The sequence below is a fragment of the Cyprinodon tularosa genome, unplaced genomic scaffold (genome assembly GCF_016077235.1).
Source record: "Cyprinodon tularosa strain WSP-4 unplaced genomic scaffold, ASM1607723v1 ctg832, whole genome shotgun sequence".
NCBI classification, from domain to species: Eukaryota; Metazoa; Chordata; class Actinopteri; order Cyprinodontiformes; family Cyprinodontidae; genus Cyprinodon; species Cyprinodon tularosa.
This window is the reverse complement of record NW_024039599.1, coordinates 229,906-251,769: the sequence shown is the minus strand read 5'-3', so window position 1 is coordinate 251,769 and position 21,864 is coordinate 229,906. Positions and strand designations below refer to the sequence as shown.

General features: G+C 37.0%; 1 protein-coding gene across 1 annotated transcript; it reads left to right on the top strand.

Annotated features, from left to right (window-relative positions):
* Window positions 1–607: 607 nt before the first annotated feature.
* LOC119774820 (interferon-induced protein 44-like) lies at window positions 608–11,866 on the top strand. The gene is made up of 9 exons (XM_038272500.1): window positions 608–776; window positions 6,540–6,563; window positions 6,742–6,759; window positions 6,902–6,935; window positions 8,462–8,663; window positions 9,262–9,414; window positions 10,599–10,767; window positions 11,052–11,152; window positions 11,269–11,866. The coding sequence occupies exons 1-9, from the start codon at window positions 608–610 to the stop codon at window positions 11,443–11,445; spliced, it is 1,047 nt and encodes a 348-aa protein (XP_038128428.1). The 3' UTR covers window positions 11,446–11,866.
* The last annotated feature ends 9,998 nt before the right edge of the window (window positions 11,867–21,864 follow it).

The following is a 21,864-nucleotide window of genomic DNA, read 5'->3' as shown; positions in this document are numbered from 1 at the left end:
GCAATCAGCAATTCTCTAGTCTGCTCCGCCCATAAAATGGCTGATTCTTTTTTTTGTTTTTTTTAACAGTGTCCTGTCGCGCAATGTGGCAACAAGAATATTGTGTTGTTGCCAAAAAAGAACCCAACAGATTTTGCTTTCACAAGTGGAGTGGTACGGCTATCGCCATAGTGTTCAGCGTGATTTCTGCATATAAATCTTTATTATAATTCATGCAGGGAGTATTACAGATTATATGGACACTAAGTAGAACAGGAAAGGAAAACCAGGAAAAGGAGATAAGATGAAAGAAAGAGGAGATAAAAGGGAGACAATGATAAAATGTCTTCAGTCTGCTTCATCACCTGCAAAGAGAGATGTAAAAAGAACAGCACAACCAAAGGACATAGTATAAGAGATACAATAAAGTAGCACCATAGACACTATTCCTGAAATAATAAGTGGTATTATTTAATCTGACATATATATAGTGTGTTAGCTAAAGATCAGAATATGAGCTTTCTGTATGGAAGAAAATCTCTAAGTACCTGGAACCAAGCACCTGTAGTTGTTTGTGACCCATCTAGTTCCTGCTCCAGATAAGCACAAGCCCCCCGGGGACGGGTACATGTCCCGCACCAGGAGACGGCATGGACCAGGACTGAGACAGGGGGCCGGACACAAAGCCATTAAAACATCCACACACACCCTCCAGGGGCCCCACTCCAAGACCCAAGGACCCCCGAACCAGCCCCCGTGCCCCACAGGACGCATCCCACAGCCCCTCACTCCACTAAGTGATGGAGCCGATCAAGGGAGCCCAAAGAGATCGGCCTGATAGGGACGCACATGATGTCTCAAGATAAATATGATCCAACAAAAGAACTCTATACTGATTGATACTGCGTTTTTTTCTTACTTTTCCAACTCACAAGAATAGTTTTCCTTGTGATACATAAGCCATAATTCCGTAAAAATTCAAAAAATATCCACTGGACTTGGTTTTCAAGATTTGAAGACGTTTCGCCACCTCTCCAGGAAGCTTTCTCAATTCAAATGTCTGGATCCGCAGTGAGTTTGAGTCTTATATAGACAACGCCTTGTATCGCTTGGAAACATGCAATGGTAACCGATGAATGGGTCGTTAGTTCCATCGTTAGCCTGTAATATCTGAACCTGTCTATGATTCTAGGGGTCGGTAGTAAAAGGGGGGATTGCCATTAAGGGGGGGGATTGTCTCCTGTAATACCTGAAACCTGTCTATGATTGTTAAGGGTTGGTCGTTAAGGAGGTATTGTTCACCGGCTGGGGCGGGTAGGTCCCTCGTTCCTCTGTGGTGGGGGGTTTGGTAATATCTGGAAGGGATCATGTCTATGATTGAATTGTATGTTTTTGGAAGCTGGAATCTGAGTCCACCACCTCTGTTTAAAGTTGGTTTTTCTCTCTTAACATAGATGGCATAGAAAAACCAACTTTAAACAGAGGTGGTGGACTCAGATTCCAGCTTCCAAAAACATACAATTCAATCATAGACATGATCCCTTCCAGATATCACCAAACCCCCCACCCCACCACAGAGGAACGAGGGACCTACCCGCCCCAGCCGGTGAACAATACCTCCTTAACGACCAACCCTTAACAATCATAGACAGGTTTCAGGTATTACAGGAGACAATCCCCCCCCTTAATGGCAATCCCCCCTTTAACGACCGACCCCTAGAATCATAGACAGGTTCAGATATTACAGGCTAACGATGGAACTAACGACCCATTCATCGGTTACCATTGCATGTTTCCAAGCGATACAAGGCGTTGTCTATATAAGACTCAAACTCACTGCGGATCCAGACATTTGAATTGAGAAAGCTTCCTGGAGAGGTGGCGAAACGTCTTCAAATCTTGAAAACCAAGTCCAGTGGATATTTTTTGAATTTTTACGGAATGACTTTGACCTGGATGACTGAGAACCTTCATCAGCATAAGCCATAATGCAAACAATTTTCCCCCCCCAGAGAGCCTCCCTCAAAGTCACCTAGCAAGCAAACTGATGAGGAAGGTAAAATTTTACAATTCAGGCACTGTGATAAGTCCTTAAATACCTGTACCCATAACCTCTGAACCGGTTTGCATAACCATAAAGCGTGAACGTATTTATCAAGATGATTAACTTTGCACTGTGGACAGATATTAGATTGTGCAATACCCATCTTCAATAATATAATATGCCTTTATAGTGTACTCTGGATAGGATTTTGTATTGTATTAGTTGTAAATTGGGGTTTCTAATCATGTTAAAAGTTCTTAGACATATCTGAGCCCAGATGTTTTGTTCAAGGCTGACTGATAAATCCTCAACCCATAATATAGGACCCATTCATAATAGGAAGAGATATTGTATCATCCAGTTTTGGGGGGTTTAACTCTAGGAACTCTAATACATTAGTTGGAATTTGTAAACCACTATCAACATGCTTATATTAGTGTCTAATTATAAATGTAATTTTTTCATATTCTAAGAATTTAGTTTTGTTAATGCCATATGCATATTTAATCTAGCAAATGTGATTAACGCTGTTCCTTGAAAAAAATGATCCAGATATTCAATATCTTTATTGAATATCTGGTGTATATAAAGTTTATTGTATTATTATTTTGTGTAATGTCAGGATTATTCCAGATAGGTGTACGGCTGCACGGGATAAGTGATGACTTTGTCATTTTAAGAAACTCCCACCATGCTGTGAAGGAAGAACTGACGTTTATATTTTTAAAGCATGAATGCCGTTTTATATTTGAGCTAATAAACAGCAAATCTGAAATTACTGTATTACTGCATATTTCCTGTTCTGTGTCTATCCAAAATGGCTGAGTCTTTACCTATAAAGCTAGATATTTCATAGCATCATGCTGTTGCTGACAATTTGATATCAATGTAATAGCTTGAAAGAGGCTTTAAAGTGTTTTGCAAATATCCTGCCACTGCAGCATTCTCCTTCTCATTCTCGTGGTCTCGCTGGTCACCTCTGAGTATCCCCGAAATCCATCTTAAAAACAACACAACACTCTTTTCTGGGTGTTGTGTTGGACATCCGCTGAACAGCGCGGGAACTTCAAACACAAAGCATACCGTATTTTCACGACCATAAGGCGCACCGGACTAAAAGGCGCACTCTCAGTTATGTGTCCCATTTCTGTATTTAACACACACATAAGGCGCACCGGACTATAGGGCGCGTTTTTTATATACAGGTACATGTCCTCTCAGGTGGATTTTCCCACTTAAAAACATATTAAAACTACTTTATTCCCACTGATCACAGCAAATAAAGCTGCAAGGTGTATTTATTACAAAGTATTATTCAAACCTGGGAGCTGGCCATGAGAGACACATCGCTGATGACACAGGGCTGTGATTACTCCTCTGATACAATTTATTGACGCATAAATTAACTTAAAACATAGGCAGGATAATAATCTGGATGAACTGACTGCAATGATTAAATTTTCAGGTGGACTTTCTCACTTAAAAAGATTTAGATTATTTAGATGAAAAAACACCTGCCGAGGTGAGTCCGGATGCGCGGCCCAGAGCCTGCTGTTGAATTAAGTTTTCAGGTAGAAAAATAGAGCGGGAGCAAAACTGAGTATGATTGTGCTTTATTCAAGTATTTATTACAAAGTATTAATCAAACCCCTCAAAGTCCTCATCCTCTGTTTCTGAATTAAACAGCTGCGCTAAATCCGACATGCCGGTTTCCCCTTCTTCTTCGTTTATTGACGCATACATTAACTTAAAACATAGGATAATAATCTGGATGAACTGACTGCAATGATTAAATTTTCAAGTGGACTTTCTCACTTAAAAAGATTTAGATTATTTAGATGAAAAAACACCTGCCGAGGTGAGTCCGGATGCGCCGCGGCCCAGAGCCTGCTGTTGAATTAAGTTTTTTAGGTAGAAAAATAGAGCGGGAGCAAAACTGAGTATGACTGTGCTTTATTCATGTATTTATTACAAAGTATTAATCAAACCCCTCAAAGTCCTCATCCTCTGTTTCTGAATTAAACAGCTGCGCTAAATCCGACATGCCGGTTTCCCCTTCTTCTTCGTTTATTGACGCATAAATTAACTTAAAACATAGGCAGGATAATAATCTGGATGAGCTGACTGCAATGATTAAATTTTCAGGTGGACTTTCTCACTTAAAAAGATTTAGATTATTTAGATCAGTGGTCTCCAACCCTGGTCCTCAAGATCTACTGTCCTACAGATTTTAGATGCATCCCTGCTTCAACACAGCTGAATCAAATGAATGGCTTGAAAAGGTAATCAATCATTTGATTCAGCTGTGTTGAAGCAGGGAAAATCTGTAGGACAGTAGATCTTGAGGACCAGGGTTGGAGACCACTGATTTAGATGAAAAAACACCTGCGGAGGTGAGTCCGGATGCGCGGCCCAGAGCCTGCTGTTGAATTAAGTTTTCAGGTAGAAAAATAGAGCGGGAGCAAAACTGAGTATGATTGTGCTTTATTCAAGTATTTATTACAAAGTATTAATCAAACCCCTCAAAGTCCTCATCCTCTGTTTCTGAATTAAACAGCTGCGCTAAATCCGACATGCCAGTTTCCCCTTCTTCGTTTATTGACGCATAAATTAACTTAAAACATAGGCAGGATAATAATCTGGATGAGCTGACTGCAATGATTAAATTTTCAGGTGGACTTTCTCACTTAAAAAGATTTAGATTATTTAGATGAAAAAACACCTGCGGAGGTGAGTCCGGATGCGCGGCCCAGAGCCTGCTGTTGAATTAAGTTTTCAGGTAGAAAAATAGAGCGGGAGCAAAACTGAGTATGATTGTGCTTTATTCAAGTATTTATTACAAAGTATTAATCAAACCCCTCAAAGTCATCATCCTCTGTTTCTGAATTAAACAGCTGCGCTAAATCCGACATGCCAGTTTCCCCTTCTTCTTCGTTTATTGACGCATAAATTAACTTAAAACATAGGCAGGATAATAATCTGGATGAGCTGACTGCAATGATTAAATTTTCAGGTGGACTTTCTCACTTAAAAAGATTTAGATTATTTAGATGAAAGAACACCTGCGGAGGTGAGTCCGGATGCGCCGCGGACCAGAGCCTGCTGTTGAATTAAGTTTTCAGGTAGAAAAATAGAGCGGGAGCAAAACTGAGTATGATTGTGCTTTATTCATGTATTTATTACAAAGTATTAATCAAACCCCTCAAAGTCCTCATCCTCTGTTTTTGAATTAAACAGCTGCGCTAAATCAGACATGCCAGTTTCCCCTTCTGCGCTGTCAGAGTCACTTTCCGTGCAGCGCGGCTCCTCAGAAATAATGCCTGCTTTTGCAAAAGCTTGAAGAACAGAGCCAGCAGACACGTTATTCCTCGCTGCTTCTGCTGCACCTGCTGGGTCCGGTTCACACCGATGTCGAGCGGTTGAACAGCGAGCACAGGGTTAATTTGTTTCCCCATGTTTTTCACATCAGCTGTGAGATGGGCACGCATGGAGTTACAGATTAATGGTGATGAGTGGAAAAAAAACAGCTGGTCTCCTTACATTCAGCCACTCTTTCATCATCTCCTCAATGAGGTGGTCTCAAAAGTCGCAGTTACAACACACATAGGGCGCACCGCACCATAGGGCGCACCGCACATTTTGAGGGGGAAAAAAGACGTTTAAGTGCGCCTTATAGTCGTGAAAATACGGTATTCACAAAAGTAGGCTACAGGCTTACAGATGCATTGGTGAACTACTGAGATGTCAGTCGTAAGGGTAAAATAAAAAGGCATTTTACAGATATCTTGCAGTGTCTTTATGACAACAATTTGTCTTGGAGCAAGACTTCAGTGTGAAACCAAAACAAATTTTGAAACTTCTTGTAAGGCAGAGGGGGTTCTGATAAATCACATGATCTATTGGAACTGAAAGTGAAATAAAAACATCTATAAAAAGACCTGAGCTCTTGCCTTGACCACCACTGCAGCAGCAGCCCTCTTCCCTACAGAATAGCATCTACTCAGCTAGGTTCGGCAAATTACAGACCTGCAGAAAAACTGCAATAATCGAAAAATAGGTGTGCTTGAGAAGTTTTGGACAATTGTCTTTTTTTATTCAAAATTTTAAACTGACCATTGGTTTTATATGTGTTGATGTCTATTGAATTAAGAAGTTAAAAGAAACAACATAGGGGAAAAAAACTATCACTTTGTTTTTGCACTCCCTTTTACAACATATTTATTTTTCTGATAGTATATATTTTGTCCCAGTCATGGGGGGTAACTCTTCAAGACCAGGTAAGGAATACAGCTTTACTTGATTGAGATGCATGCTTTATATACAATAATTAACTTTTACAGTTCTTAGTTAAATGATTGTACTGTTAAACTTTCCAGAATAAACCCTGTAGAATCTGAGTGTGGTTTAGCAAGCAATGGAATAACAAAAACATTTTGGAAAATGCATTGCTTTTTTTGGAATTGTGAAATTATCTTGATGACAAATCTAACTAGACCTCTTTAATCTGTCTAATCAGAACCACAACCACAACGTCCACCCAGTAAGTACTATATATTTTTTTTTCACAATAGCAAATGCAAATATTTTGTTTTGCATGCCTCCCCTGCCAAATATAAAAAAACAACAGTTATGTTGACTATTTCGTAAGCTAAATGTTAACATCTACAACGTTTTAGGTAATAGTTTTGACCTATTTCAATGTCCTTTTTTTAAATTAGCTCCTCCACCATCTCCACGTAAGTTGAGCTTATTTAATCATGCATCATAAAATATATTGATCAGTTATTCAAATAATTAATAGACATTTAATTAACTATACCTTTTTTGTTAATGAGATGCAGTTTTAGTTTTGACATTGGTCCCAATCTTTAATTACAGTTTTGAAAAATCCATGGAGAGAAATATCCTGGAGGTCAGTAAATTTTTTTTAATGTGTCTGAATGTTGCCAGTGTGCTCAGTGCTCTTTGCATCATCAGCCAGCTAATCACCTAATTTAAAGTTTATCTTTCAATTTATTCTTAATTAACGTGTTCTTATTCCATCCAGTTAGCATGATTATATCTGAAAAATCATTTTAAATGAGACTACCAATAAACAGTACAAGGGAAAAACAAAATGGCTACTGCAGACAAGAAATTGCAAAACTGGAAAAAGGTTCACAATAAAACAAAAGGATAAACATTATTTTTTACATCAGAGGTTTTTACAAAGATATATCCCCACACAGATATAACCACCACAACCTTTGTTATATTTAACCTGTAATCAAAACTGCTACTCTTGTTCAGCTGGATTCTAAACCTAAAATAATATAAATTCCCTTAAAGTTTAGAAGAAAAATCCCTTATTGTGATTCAATTAAACTCTGCTCCAGGCAAAAGAGGGTATAGAACTGTTCTAGCTTAACCTAAAAGGGTATATATAGTAAATAATGTGGAACGGACTATGGATTTATATTTTCTGTTGTACCCTACTCCTTAATAACCACCCAGAAAATCAATATGCACAACGTGTTCTAGGTTTTACACCTCACGTATAAAAAAAAATTATTCAATTCAATTCAGTTTATTTCTATAGCGCCAATTTACATCACATGTCATCTCAAGGCCCTTTACAGTTCACCAGATCATACAGTCAATCTAAAGAAAACCAGTTGATTGCATCGACTCATTGACTCAGATGCAATCCATCACACTAGGCATGCTTGTAGCAAGAGTGGAGAGGAAAAACTCCCTTTTAACACATATTTTGTTTTGTTATTTGAGGAGACTGCCAGAGGTCATTAAAAAAACTGACCATGCAACAGTTAACACCCAGCAACTTCAAGGCATGTTTAACAACCTTTGGTGTAAAAGCAAAAGGGGTGTAAAAGTTTCCAAAGTGAGCTTAGAGTCTAGACTTTGAAGTAGAAAATATGGGTGTACTATGAAACATCTATTACTATGAAATATCTATTTACAGGCAGTAGCATAAAGCAACTTTCATTTTATAAGAGGTAATTAATTATATGTTGTTTTCTAAAAGGTAGCCCTTTAAAATAGCATGTAATAAAGTTTTAACCTGAAATAAATTACAAAAAATATATATACATGAGATTTAAATATTCTTAAGAAATAAAGTAAATTAAATAAGTTAAACCAACATAAGTAAATTAAAATACTTAACTTTAATAAAGATGAAGTTATATACATACAGTAGGGCCTTGTTTTGTTGATGTCATAAAGAAGAAGAAGAAAAAGATTAAATCACTAAAAAATGTAAAAAGGAAAGATGATTGGGGTTGTAAAGGCAGGTCTTTTAACACATTTTTCTTTGACTGATACATTATTAAAGATGTTGACAAAATGTTGCCTTGTGGATAAAAGGGGGAGGAGCCCTGAAATGTTTTGGCAGATGAAATTTGCAAAACTATAACCTTTATTTTAATATTTTAACAGCAAAAAACAGGAGCTTCTGCAGTACATAAAGAATTTTCAACCTCAAAATGAAGGAATCACAGCAATCAGAGTTTTGCTGTATGGACCAGTTGGTGTGGGGAAGTCCAGCTTCATTAACTCTGTTAACAACGTCTTACAAGGAAGAATGACAAATGAAGCCTTGGCCAGTTCCACGACCTCTGATCAAAGCTTCACCAAGAAGGTAAATATATAATGAGACAATATGTAATTTGTTTTTACATTTTTAGACATGAATTTGTGTTTACGGTGTTAGGGCCTAATCCACTAAGATCCTAAAGGAGGAGTTCCAAACTGAGTGCAAAAAAGTAAAGAAAATTACAAATGCAATTAGTGGTCGTGTTGCAGTGATTGTACTAAGATGTGCTGTTGAAAAAAAAGCAAGTTTAGGCAAGTTCTATAAGTACTGCAGTATCCTCAATTTTTTAAATATACAAATTCTTATAAATGCAAAAATGAGTCTTGAGACCTTCTAAAAAATGCATATCCTTTTCTTACACTTAGTTGTAACCTTGTTGTTATTTACTAATCCACCAAAGTAATAAGTGATCTTTTTTTTGGAAAACAAAAAAAATTTTTTATGTCTCAGTATAAAAAAATAATGTATTTTGGTAATTGGTATCAACAGGTATGCTGTGTACACACACACACACACACACACACACACACACACACACACACACACACACACACACACACACACACACACACACACACACACACACACACACACACATACATACATACATACTTTTTAACTTCCTTTTGATTTTTATTCTCAGTATCAAACCTATAAAATCAAGAAAGAAAGCAGAGGAAACTTTTACCCTTTTGTGTTCAATGACATCATGGGTCTGGAGGATGGAGAGGGAAGAGGAGTCAGTTCAGATGACATCAAACTGGCCATGCAGGGACATGTGAAGGACAATTATAAGGTACTTCATTTTAAAACATTATGCATTAGTCACCTACATACTTATTCTCTTGGGTTCCAAAGCTATCATAGTTATCCCGCTTTACTTAAAGAGCAGATTGCAGGTTAGAGACTTAGTGTTTAAAAAAATACATGAAGAATTCGTTTTTGAATCCAAAGCTAATTATATATGAACAGTTTCGGCTTTTTGCTTTTTTTTTTTTGTAAAAAACCTTTACATCATATTTATAGCAACACTGAACGTAATGAAACATGGGTGAAGCAAACAAAACAAAGGATACCAATGCTAGATAACTAAGAGACTTTAAATGTGTACAACTAGACAAACGATGGATCACAACCCTGTAAATATGAGCCTGCTGCAAACCTAACTGAGCAGAGGGGGCAAGAATTAATGGTCAAAGGAGACAGATTGAGTTGTGGTTTTAGAGCAGGCAGTGGAGTAACTGATGGCAATTTCACTATTGATTATATGAAACTGCTTTGCTACTTGCGTTAATTATGGGCGAAATCCACCCAGGATGTAGACATGACCAAAATGGCGCTCTCTCACGGTGTGGGATTTGGACTTGATCATATGTTCTGACTGCAGCGTGCAAAGCACAATTCACATGTGACTCAAACAAAAAACATTACCTGCAGGTCATGAATAAACATATACATATTGAGAGAATTCAAAAACTTTGTTTTAGGTCCTTTGTACGTGGAGGTTAAATAAAACTTTATATCTTAAAATCCAAAAAGAATGAGTTACACTATCAAATCAATGATTGTATCTAGTTTAGAGTTACAGTCATTAGTTTGAATGAACAGCTACATGTTACACTTTTTTCAGTATAATACCAATGTGTCTAATGTGAAGTAAACCAAGGTTTATGACTGCTAAAAGCCAGAAATGTCTGAAAAGTCTTAATTTGCTAATTTTCCTCACAGACACTTATGTAGGATGGAAGAAAGTATTCCTCTCTGTGGATTCATGAGAGTTGAGAGTGACCTTAACTGACTCAGAAGCAATTTAAATGCAGTAAGGTTTTATTTCAGCTCAGCTAAGTGCTGACCTTCAGGTTTAAATGTTTGTAGCTTCTGTCTATATGTTGGTATGAAATGAAAGCAGATAGTCATCATTGGTGTCTAATTCTCAGTCCAATTCAGTATAATATATATGTTATGTTCTTTTTTCTGCAGTTCAATCCTGCATCTACACTTTCTTCTGGTGATTTTGCGTACAACTCTTCCCCATCCATCAGTGACAGAGTCCATGTTCTGGTTTGCATTTATTCTGCTAATGCAGCACAGATGAATTCCTCTGTCTTACAGAAAATGAAGGCTATCAGAGAGGCTGCCAGTGATCTGGGTAAGGAAAAAAATATTATCCAAACACTTATTTGGTTAGGGGATGGATTTCTGTGGATCCCTGTAGTAAACAACACATTGTAAGAGAATGGCTTAACATATGATTTATTTTGTTTTATTTGTTTTTCTCTCTCTTATTTTGGTTCTGGGATGTACTTTCTATGATATGTTCACATATTTGTTTTAACTATGGTCTATTTGTATGTTTCAAAGAAAACAATAGAAAGAAAGGATTATAAAAAAAAATTCTACTCACACTTACCAGGAAAATATCCGTATTCTCAGGTATTCCTCAGCTGGCAATTCTCAGCCACGTTGATAAAGCCTGTGGTGAAACAGAAACAAATCTGAGAAATGTCTACAGGAGCAAATACTTAAAGAAAAAGGTGAGTTGTAATAAAGTAATTTAAAAACCCTAAGAAAAAAACAGACAAAAAAAAAATACATATATATATTTTTTTTTATATAAAATTATTCTATTGTATTTTATTATATTATATAGATGGGTGACTTCAGTTCTAGCCTGGGGATTCCCATGAACTGCATTCTTCCACTGAAGAACTACAGTGATGAAACCGAGCTCAAGGAAGATGTTGACAACCTGATCTTGGCTGCACTGAAACTGATGATTGACTTTGGAGACGACTATGCTGAAAAACTGTGTGGGGATACACATTGATTCACAGCAGAATATTGTTCAAAGACATAAAGTACTTTATTTAATCGTGGAATAAAATGTGAGTTAATACGCAGAAAATGTGGGTTCTGAAAATAAATTATATAAATGTCAATTTTAGGGTTAGTCAATTAGGACGGGATTACATTGCAGCTAACTCCTCAAATAAGGATGTTTTATTTGCCTTTAGTTCAAGCTTACTTTAAATATATCTTTTCATATTCTGTTTTGTTAAATGATTGTGTTTTCTTTAGCTGAAAGCTAAAATCAATTTTAACAGACATAAAGCCTGATAATAATATGTCAATGTAATTAATCATCATTTTGTGTTTCACTTAGTAAATTAGGTTACTGAAATAAAAACTTAAGAATAATTGTTTCTCTGTTATTGGTCTGCAAAGAAACTTTGCAAAGGAAAAATGTGTGATATGACATTATTAAAGATTACTCAAGACAACAAACCTCCTCAAAATGATCTGTTTTTGATTATTTGTGCTGAAATTGCTAAGGTATCTAAAAAAAAAACAAGCTTATCAAAATAATGCTTAAATAATTAAATTAAATATATTTGAAATTCTGCTAACAAGTACTGCTAAGCTGTATGGTTTCTTCCCCACTTCCATTAGACTGCTCAATATTGTATAAAATGGGGGTTATAAAAAAAAAAAGGTCAGTTGTATATTTGCATTTATCACTGCTTACCTTCTATCACTGCTGCACATTCGAAAAAATGAAAATGTCTTGAGAGCTGTACTGAACGAAATTTCTTTTTATATACACTCTGTGTGTACAAAATAACAATAAAGTATGTCTAAGTCTGGCTATATCAAAAATGATTGTGTTCCTGCCATGGAGACATACTAGCACATTTCAATATATAGATGCTTTTAGGTAGCTATATCCATGGAACAATGCTAGCTTTGCTGGAGGTCATGTTTAGTGGAAAAATGCAAATGGAGTGTTTATTTATTTATTTGTTTGCTTTGGAATATTTTCACAGAGCACTTTTGCTCCCTTAAGGGCACTATCTGTGATGAAAGACCTTTCGTGAATAGAAAGCATATTAATTCAATATTCATGCAACATATTTGAAATAGAAAGATGTCTAAAAAATAAAAACCTTGAGTTGGCCCGCTTACCTCAGGATATAATAATTATACTAACTGGAATTTTAACATTTGTATCGGGAACAAATTTGTACTGGGAATAAATTTTGCATTTTTGTGATATTACACAATTATGCCAGGCTAATTTCTCTGTTTAAAAATTGCTTATATTGCAATTTATCAAGAGAAAGGACCTCATAACACTTCATACTAGATACATTTTTTTCACCTATCCAGGCATACACTCTAATGGTAGTGAGCTAAATTGTATGCAGAGCTGCCTTGTTGCAGACAGAAATAAGTGAGGCGGCCACTGGGCAATTATACCAACAGCAGCAGGTAAGGCAAGTAAAATGTCCTGCCCAAGACAATAACATAAACAAATGGAACAGGGCTCCAACATAGCATACATTAGCAAACAAAGTTCATTTTTGTGCAATACCCATTCTCAGACATTATTTAAACATATTCATGTACAGAAGTATCTTAAATAACACATGAGCCATGGTCATGGGCGTAGGTTTGCATAGGGACCATAGGGACATGTCCCTACCAAAATTTTGGACGGACCTATTTGTCCCTACCAATAATTGGATGTAAACAACATGTTTATAATTTACTATACAGTAGCCGCTTCTTTTCCTCTCGCAGCTTCTCTGCCTGGTAGCTGCAGCTGCCTGCTCTTTCCTGTCCCTTTCACATAGCAGCGCATCAACTGTGCTGCGCGGTTTAACTCTCTGATTATTCTGCCTTAAGTTCCGCTTTCTCTCTTTTTGATTGCATGTTTTTCTAGTCTGTATGTGCGCGAAAAAAAAGGCGCTAAAATAAATTAATATTGGGCTACGAAACTAGTCCGAATAAAAAAAAAAATTATCTACGCTAAAACAGGCGAAAGCTTCTGATTGGAGTTCTGTAAAGAAACAGGAGAGAGTTTTTTGATTTGTGGAACTTGAGAAATGTAAGTTAACAACGTTAGGATTTCTTTTATTTTATCTTTAACTCAGATAGCCAAAGGCTCCTTAAAGAAGATCTTTTATGAAATGAAACCAGGTGAAACAGAAACGTTTAAACGTTTCCTTTGAAGGAGTTCTGGATGGAGAATATTGACAGACAAAAACAATTTTTTTTTACTTCTTAAATGCAAAATGTTTACATATTTTTTTACAATCTTGGTATAATTCCTGCTCTAAGTGGGTCGCTCTGTCGGCTAAAGGCACATTTTAGTGGCCCTATACTCCAGTTTACGATTAATCAATTACATAGTTCACGATTATTTAAATAATTTGTTAATATGATTAATTGTTTCAGCCATAGATAAAATACATGAAATTAGCTACACAGAGTAACTACAGCCCAGATGTACAACTTCTAATATTAATATTTTAAATGCTCAGTGTCAGTTCCTCTTCTAGTTCCAGTGCACATGTAAATACAATACATTTATTTGCTGTCCCTTGAATGTATTATTTTGCATGATCCAGAGAGATCATATTAGATAAAAAAAAAAAATAAGAGTGGGTTTTACCTCTGCACAATTCTATATCTTCAGAAGAAAACACAGGATAAATCCACATATTATAGACTATATTTGGTTAAACAGACACTGTCTTAGTCGCAGGTAAATTTAAATGCAATCCTTTTCAAAAAGGAAAAAGTCCTAAATCCACATTCATCAGAGCAAGTTATGCTTTAAATATTGATAAACAGCATCTAGTGCATGTAGTGCTTATAAGATTTGTATTAATGTAGCAAGAAATGCTGCTGTTCTCTTTTAACAAAATGAGCCCTGAAGCTCACATTAAGCATAAAAAAGAGCATGCATATTTTTTGCAAAGGACCAATGAAACTGAAGAATAGTGTCCCTACCAAAGTTGAAATCAAACCTACGCCCTTGGCCATGGTCATAATGTAATGTCCTGATCAAGAAGATTGTTTATATGAAGATTGTTTATATGATAATGTAAAGCATGCCTCATTGCAAAATTTTCTGCAATGCGATTAAGTTTGGCTAGAATTGCTGTCTGCACTCAATTAAACATAATTTTACTTCTGATTAATACATATAATTCCACAAAGGCTAAAGGTTGTGCTCAAGTTTAAAAAGATACAATTGGCTACTGCTGCTTTTGGTGAGACGTATCGTGTACACTTCCTGTTTGGACTACTGAGCAGTGTTGCTGCCGTCCAGGCTATCGCCGTCTGAATTAAGTTCTTTTTTCTGTGATATCTCTGTATCTTAGTAACTCTAAATGTGCAGAACCACTTTAAAACACAGCGCCTTCTGCTGCACTTTTCTACTGAGCACTTGTTGCTTTTACATATGGTTTTATTTCTGATAGTAAGGAGTAGATAGCCTAGGCTAGTTCTAGCTATGGCTTCTCTTTCTCCCTCCCTTGACTCTTTTCCAACTCTTCATTCTTCCTATCCTCTCTCCTGCTCTCTGTGTCAGATGTTCAGTTATTCCTCTGCGTCCATTAGTGATAATGGTTTGTGTAATACGTGTAGTATTTTTTTAGCTGTGGAGGCAAGGGTGTCAGAGGCTGCGTCTCAATTCGCAGGCTGCATACTTCGGAGGACGCATTTTAAGGCCGGTGACGTCACAACGCTGCACGGAGGCTGTCCCATTTGGCAAAAATTCTGAGGACGCTTAAAATGCAGCCTTAAAATGCATCCTCCTTTTCCCCAAATTCTGAGGATGCATCGCTACCGTCCTTAGTGGCCTCGCCTCCCACTAGATTTCCCGAGGTGCTTTGCGTGTTTTTTTTTTTTTTTATAGTTGAAGAAGAAGAAGAAGAAAAAAGTCGGATTTTCTTCAAATTACGGACAACGGAAAGCAGCAGCAGCGCCGGCAGTAGTGCGGAGAACACCTTTAAATGTAAGTAGTTTGTTTTTGTTTTTTTATCTGAACATCTATTAAAATACATGACGGTACCGGAGCCCTCGGGATGTGCAAGACCAGCTAAAGCTAAAGCTTAAAGCTAACCTGTTGATACGAGCTGCTCATCAACATATTAAAAGCCTTCATACAAATATCACAATTTTTTTATTTTAACCTACATCTTATTGTAAATGTGCTGATATCCCTCTCTAATCTGATCTGTTTATTCTCATACAGTTAATTACAAAGGATTAGAACTGTTAAAGGTTAATGCAGCTGAAGAAATAACATTAGTCCAGCTGTACTGGGCTGTCAATACTGCAAACATTTTGTTTTATTACTCAATAATGTATAGTTCATTTACAGTACAGTATAATAAAGTTTAAAGTATAATTCGCTTGAAGAACAATACCGGCGTTATTATACAAAACAGTCATTTTGCCTGTTGACATAACAGAAATATACTTTACATGTCCTTTTGTTCCAGGGATCAGACAGAGGAGTGGATACATGACCACCTTATCATCGGGGCCAAAAATAATGCTGCAGTCGGATGGAGGGAAGAGTTGAGGCAGAATTCCATATACATGTTGCATTTCTGTGTAAAAGTCACACAAGTTAAAAGAAGTCCTGTTCAAACACCAAAGTACAAATATAATCTTTTGATCACCACAAATGATGCTCAGATGCCACTTTTTGTAAATCTCATATTTGTGATAGAAGTGATCCTAGTGTGTTTATCTCTTCTCATTTCTGTTGGCCTGGAGGGAAAAGTTGAGCCACAACAGGCCAAAAAAAGTGGGACAGCTTAAAAAAAGAAAATACAAAGTTTGTTCAGGTTTGGATAATGTAATGAAACACACACACACACACCTATATATATATATATATATATATATATATATATATATATATATATATATATATATATAGGTGTGTGTGTAGGGAAATTACATCTTATATTTATTATATTCATGTTAATTTACACTTTCAGTAAGCTTAAAAAAGTGATCTCCAGGTTACCATTCCAAAGTCTTTTTCTGTAGAATTTCATCAATCCATCCAAATCATGAAACATTCCTTTTTTCTAGCTTTAAAGAAACACTACAGAAAATAGCATCTGTTGATACAAATTGTTTTTTTCTCTACTTTAGGAATGCAAAGATCAGGGGACAGGGCAGGGGGTCAGTGGGAAGCCTACTGCTGCCACCTGGCCCTGATTTGTCCTCATGGATGAGGTATTAGGACAGAGACCCTCTATTGCCCCACCTGTCCTAATTGCCTCCATCCCTGAGGACACACCAGGGCCAGGTGCTGCAGAGGCTGAGCAGCATCAGGGTGGATGAGGATGAGAGAAGAGGGAAAGGAGGAAGAGAAGAAGGAGTGACGAGTTGGTGGATTTGATCAGGGAGGATATCAGATGACAGAGGGAGGCGGAGGAGAGAAGAGAAAGGGAGAGACGGGAAAGGATGGACAGATTATTTAATTTATTGGTGAGGATGGTGGACAGACATTATTTTTTTTGGTGTTTTTTTTAACAAGTTGAGGTTCTTTGTTGCTGTTATTTTTAAATTAAATTATTAAATTGTTTATAAAAGTTATTGTTGTCAGTGTGTTCTTAGTCTTTTAACCTTTTTACATTATCTGTTTCATCACTTCTTTATAATTTAAGTAAACTTAGAACAACTTCTCAGTGACAACATCAGTTTATTTTTACAATAAACAATTAAAAACATTTTTAACTATTTACATTAGATTTCAAAATTAACTACTACAACTATTTACAGAAGATATAAAAAAAATATTACTAGAGAACATATATATATATATACAATTTTGACTGAGCAGGAGTCCCTGGTGGTGATGCTGGACTGGATGTGATGCCACACAGATGACCTTGGAGTCTTCTGACTGTGAGTGGGACATCATCTGGGGGGTCGGGAGTACCTCTTTCCACTGTTCACCACATCATCCATCAGGTTTTTGCAGGGCTGACCCAATCGACGGCTGCCATGTTACTAAAAAAGTTTAAAAAGACGCAGAAAATGATGACTTTACTAAAACTGTTTTCATAACCCTTAAATAGAACAGTTATAATGTGTTTATACTTGCCATCAAAATGTAACGGTGGTCGGGTAGACCCTCCTCCAGGGCAGACACCTCAGCAGACAGCTGGTCCCTCCATGGAGCACCACTGACTGCCTCCAACACGTTCTCCCCTCCTCATCCTCTGGCATGTCATCCTGCTCTTCATCCTCAGGGGCCGTGATGTCACCGGCTCCCAGGCAGATGTTGTGCAGGACAGCACATGCTGTTATGACCTGTAGAAAAAAAAAGACAAAAATATTTATTTTTATTCAGTCATCTATCTTTTTTTCATTATTTTTATTACATGATTTATTAGAAATTAAATTTTACTTCATCTAGATCCACTATTTAACTTATGTTTTTCATTTTTATGTTTATATACACACACACACATATATATATATATATATATATATATATATATATATATATATATATATATATATATATATATATATATATATATATATATATATATATATATACATATATATATATACATATATATATATAATTGCAAATAAAATCAGGCAGTAAGGGGATAGCAATTTTGACAAAAAATGAATTATTTCTCAACAGTTTGGCTTATCAACACAACATTAGTAATAGTAAAAGTAGTTATTTAAGTCAGTTATTTACAGGGTTTGTACACATTTAACTATTCAATTAAAATTACTAAAGTTACAAACAAATATATTACAAACTTACAAATAAATATAAAATTTGATATTTAAACATATTCATCAATCTGCTGACAAGCGTTTATTTAATAACTGGTATATTCTGATCATTAGCAGGCCCCTGTGGGTTAGAATAATAGCAGGTAAATCTTACCTCTCCACTGCGCTCGGCCAGCCTGAGAAAAATCAGTCGCCGGTTTTGCTGCCGCCGAAGCCGTCAAAGCCGACTCTCCTCCTCCAATAACAAGTAAATAAAAAATAAAAAATTCCATATCCATTTTTTTGTTTTGTTGTTTTTTTCCGTGTTTCTCGAGCTGTCGGATTTTGTTTTGCACTGTTTTTGGGGTAGACGTGATGACGTCGTGTCGCAACCAAGAAGTGCTCCAAAGGCTAGACCGTCCCATTTACCAAAGGCTGAGGATCCTCCGGAGCAGCCTCCCAAGGCTGGGTCCTCCGGAGGCTAGGTAGGCTGGGTCCTCCGAAGTACACAGCCTGTGAATTGAGACGCAGCTAGTGTTAGAATCCAGGCTGGACGTAGCTGTCCCCAAAAAGTGCCTGAGCAGCCAGGCGATTGGGTAACTGTACGCAGAAAGCATAGACGTGGATCTCTGCCCACTGGTCAACCCGTTCATGTTTCTAACCGATTTTCCCCACTCATTTACACACCCACTGAGAAACCCACTCTGGTAATTGGCAGCTCCATATTCAGAGATGTGGCATTGTTTGCGGGGGCCAGAACCCGGTGACAACAAATCCTACCTGAAACTGCTGGCTAAGGATAAGGTTAAATACAGTAGGATTGTTATTCACAATGGAGGTAATGACACCCGGTTACGCCGATCGGAGGTCACTAAAATTAGTGCTGCTTCTGTGTGTAAGTTTGCCAAAACAATGTCTCCATAATTTTCTCTGGTCCCCTCCCTGATCTGACCATTAATGACATGTCATCATTCAACCGCTGGTTGTCTAGGTGGTGTCCTGAAAACGTGGGCTACATTAATAATCGGCAATCCTTTTGGGGAAAGCCTGGTTCTGAGAGATGGCATCCATCCCACTTTGGATGGTGCAGCTCTTCTTTCTAGGAATTTGGCCAAATTTATTAGACCTCCAAAACCCTGACAACCCAGGGTGCAGACCAGGAAGCAGAGTCATAGTTTAATACACGTCTCTGCAGCTTCTCTACTGTTACCCACTCTTTAATTCAATTCAATTCAATTCAGTTTATTTATATAGCGCCATATTCACAACACATGTCATCTCAAGGCACTCCACAGTTCAACCAGACCACACAGTCAAATCGACACAAACTTTACTCACTACAGTGTCTTGCCCACGACCAAAATCTAATAAATTAGCAAAGATTCCCAAATGATAATCATGATAATCTAATTTAAAATTAAAATAACTCCAATTGGGGAAAAAGTTAAAATGTGGTCTATTTAACATAAGATATCTTTCCTCTGATAGTCTGCTAGTTAATGACTTGATTTGTGCTAATCACATTGATTTATGTTGCCTTACAGAGACTTGGCTGCAGCAAGAGGATTATGTAAGCATAAATAAGGCAACTCCTTCAAGCTATTTAAATTTTCATATACCCAGAAGTTCTGGGCGAGGAGGAGGATTAGCAACAATCTTGCAGTCTGATTTACTGATTACTCCGATGGCACCTAATATTTACAACTCTTTTTAACATTTAACCCGTAGTTTCCCTCATCAAAATTGCAAAGCAAGAAAACCTCTTCTTTTTGTAACTTTGTATCGTCCACCAGGTCCTTAATCTGAATTTTCCTTTCTTATTTCGTATTAAATACTGACAGGGTCATCATAGTGGGGGATTTTAATATCCATGCTGACATTAAAGGTGATAGTTTAAGAGCAGCCTTTAATGCTATCTTAGTTGGTTTTGTTGAAAATGTGTATACTGCATTCAATACTGTCGATCACACCATCCTTTTAGAGCGCCTGGAAAACTGGGTCGGCCTCTCTGGTACAGCTCTCAACTGGTTTAAATCACACTCAAAGGACAGGGACTTTTTTGTGTCAGTAGGCAACTTTACATCAGAGATGACAAAAATCACATGTGGGGTTCCCCAAGGGTCTATCCTGGGTCCCCTCCTTGAATATCTACATGCTCCCTCTTGCTCAGTTAATTAAAAACAACAACATCAGCTACCATAACTATGCAGACGACACACAGCTTACAATCACCATGTCACCAGGTGATTATGAACCAATTCAAGCACTGAAGAAATGCTTAGAAGAAATCAATGCCTGGATGTGCCATAATTTTCTTCAACTGAATAAAAACAAAACAGAAGTAATATTCTTTGGACCAATAGAGTAGAGATCTGAAGTTAGCACACTGCTTCAGTCGCTTCAGCTAGTAACCACTGATGAGGTCCGGAATCTAGGTTTAGTGCTGGATTCAGACTTAAACCTCCAAAACCATTTAAAGACAATTACAAGGTTGGCTTTCTATCTCCTGAAGAATATTTCCAGGATTAAAGGACTAATGTCTCAGCATGATATGGAAAAACTAATCCATGCGTTTATTTTTAGTCGAATTGATTACTGCAACATTGTTTTCACAGGTCTGCCTAAAAAATGGATCAGACAGCTGCAGCTGATCCAGAAGGCTGCTGCCCGTGTCCTCACTAAGACTAAGAAAGTAGAGCACATCAACCTGTTCTAAAGTCTTTACTCTGGCTCCCTGTATCTCAGGGAATAGACTTTAAAATACTTCTGTTAGTCTATAAATCTCTGAATGGCTTAGCACCTAAATACATCACACACTTACTATCAGTGTATCAACCCTCCAGACCGCTCAGGTCTTCTGGCTCAAGCCTGCTCTGCATACCTAGAACCAGAACTAAACATGGAGAAGCAGCATTTAGTTCCTATGCTCCACTTATCTGGAACAAACTTCCAGAAAACTGTAAAAGTGCAGAAAGCCTGAGTTCCTTTAAATCAAGACTAAAAACACATTTGTTTAGGATTGCCTTGGACTGTTGTAGTTCAACAGTTCAACTGAAACATCATTAGTTTAACTTTTTTATCAGACCACTTTTTAATAACCTTCAGGATTACTTTAACAGAGGTCTCCTCCCTCAAAAGAAGGTTTCATTTTAGCAGATCATTATCAGATTATGCAGTTATAAATTTTAAAGAATCTGTTTCACTTTCTCTCTCCTCTTTGTCGCTGATCAGTGCTGCAGTAGGCAAAAATTAAATTTATTCCCCTTCACAGGTTGATTATTTTGTTGATCGGGTTGCTAGTTCTCTGTGTACTGCCTTAGATCATACAGCCCCTTTGAAAATGAAAACCGTTAAAAACAGAATGCTGGCTCTTTGGTTTAATGCAGAGCTGTGCACTTTGAACAAAATTCTAGGAAACTAGGCCCACGGGAATCCTACCTAGTCTAGAAAAATAGTTTAGTGCTGTATAAGAGGACCCTTTGTAAAGCAAGAGCAGCATATTTTTACTCATCAATAGAGGACAATTAGAATAATACTAGATATCTTTTTAATACAGTTGCAAAACTCACCCACAGCCATAGCACTGTTGAACCGTCCATTCCACCTGCTCTTAGCAGCAATGATTTTATGGGATTCTTTATAAAAAGATTGATTCTATTGAAAATAAGATCATTAGCACTCCTCTATCTAT

Bases quoted from the DNA above. Each gene is read 5' to 3' on its own strand.
- LOC119774820 (XM_038272500.1), top strand. From the start codon at position 608: ATGTCCCGCACCAGGAGACGGCATGGACCAGGACTGAGACAGGGGGCC. The intron at 777-6,539 runs GTGATGGAGCCG...CTGTCTAATCAG, and splicing joins ACAGCCCCTCACTCCACTAA to AACCACAACCACAACGTCCA. The intron at 6,936-8,461 runs GTCAGTAAATTT...ATATTTTAACAG, and splicing joins TGGAGAGAAATATCCTGGAG to CAAAAAACAGGAGCTTCTGC.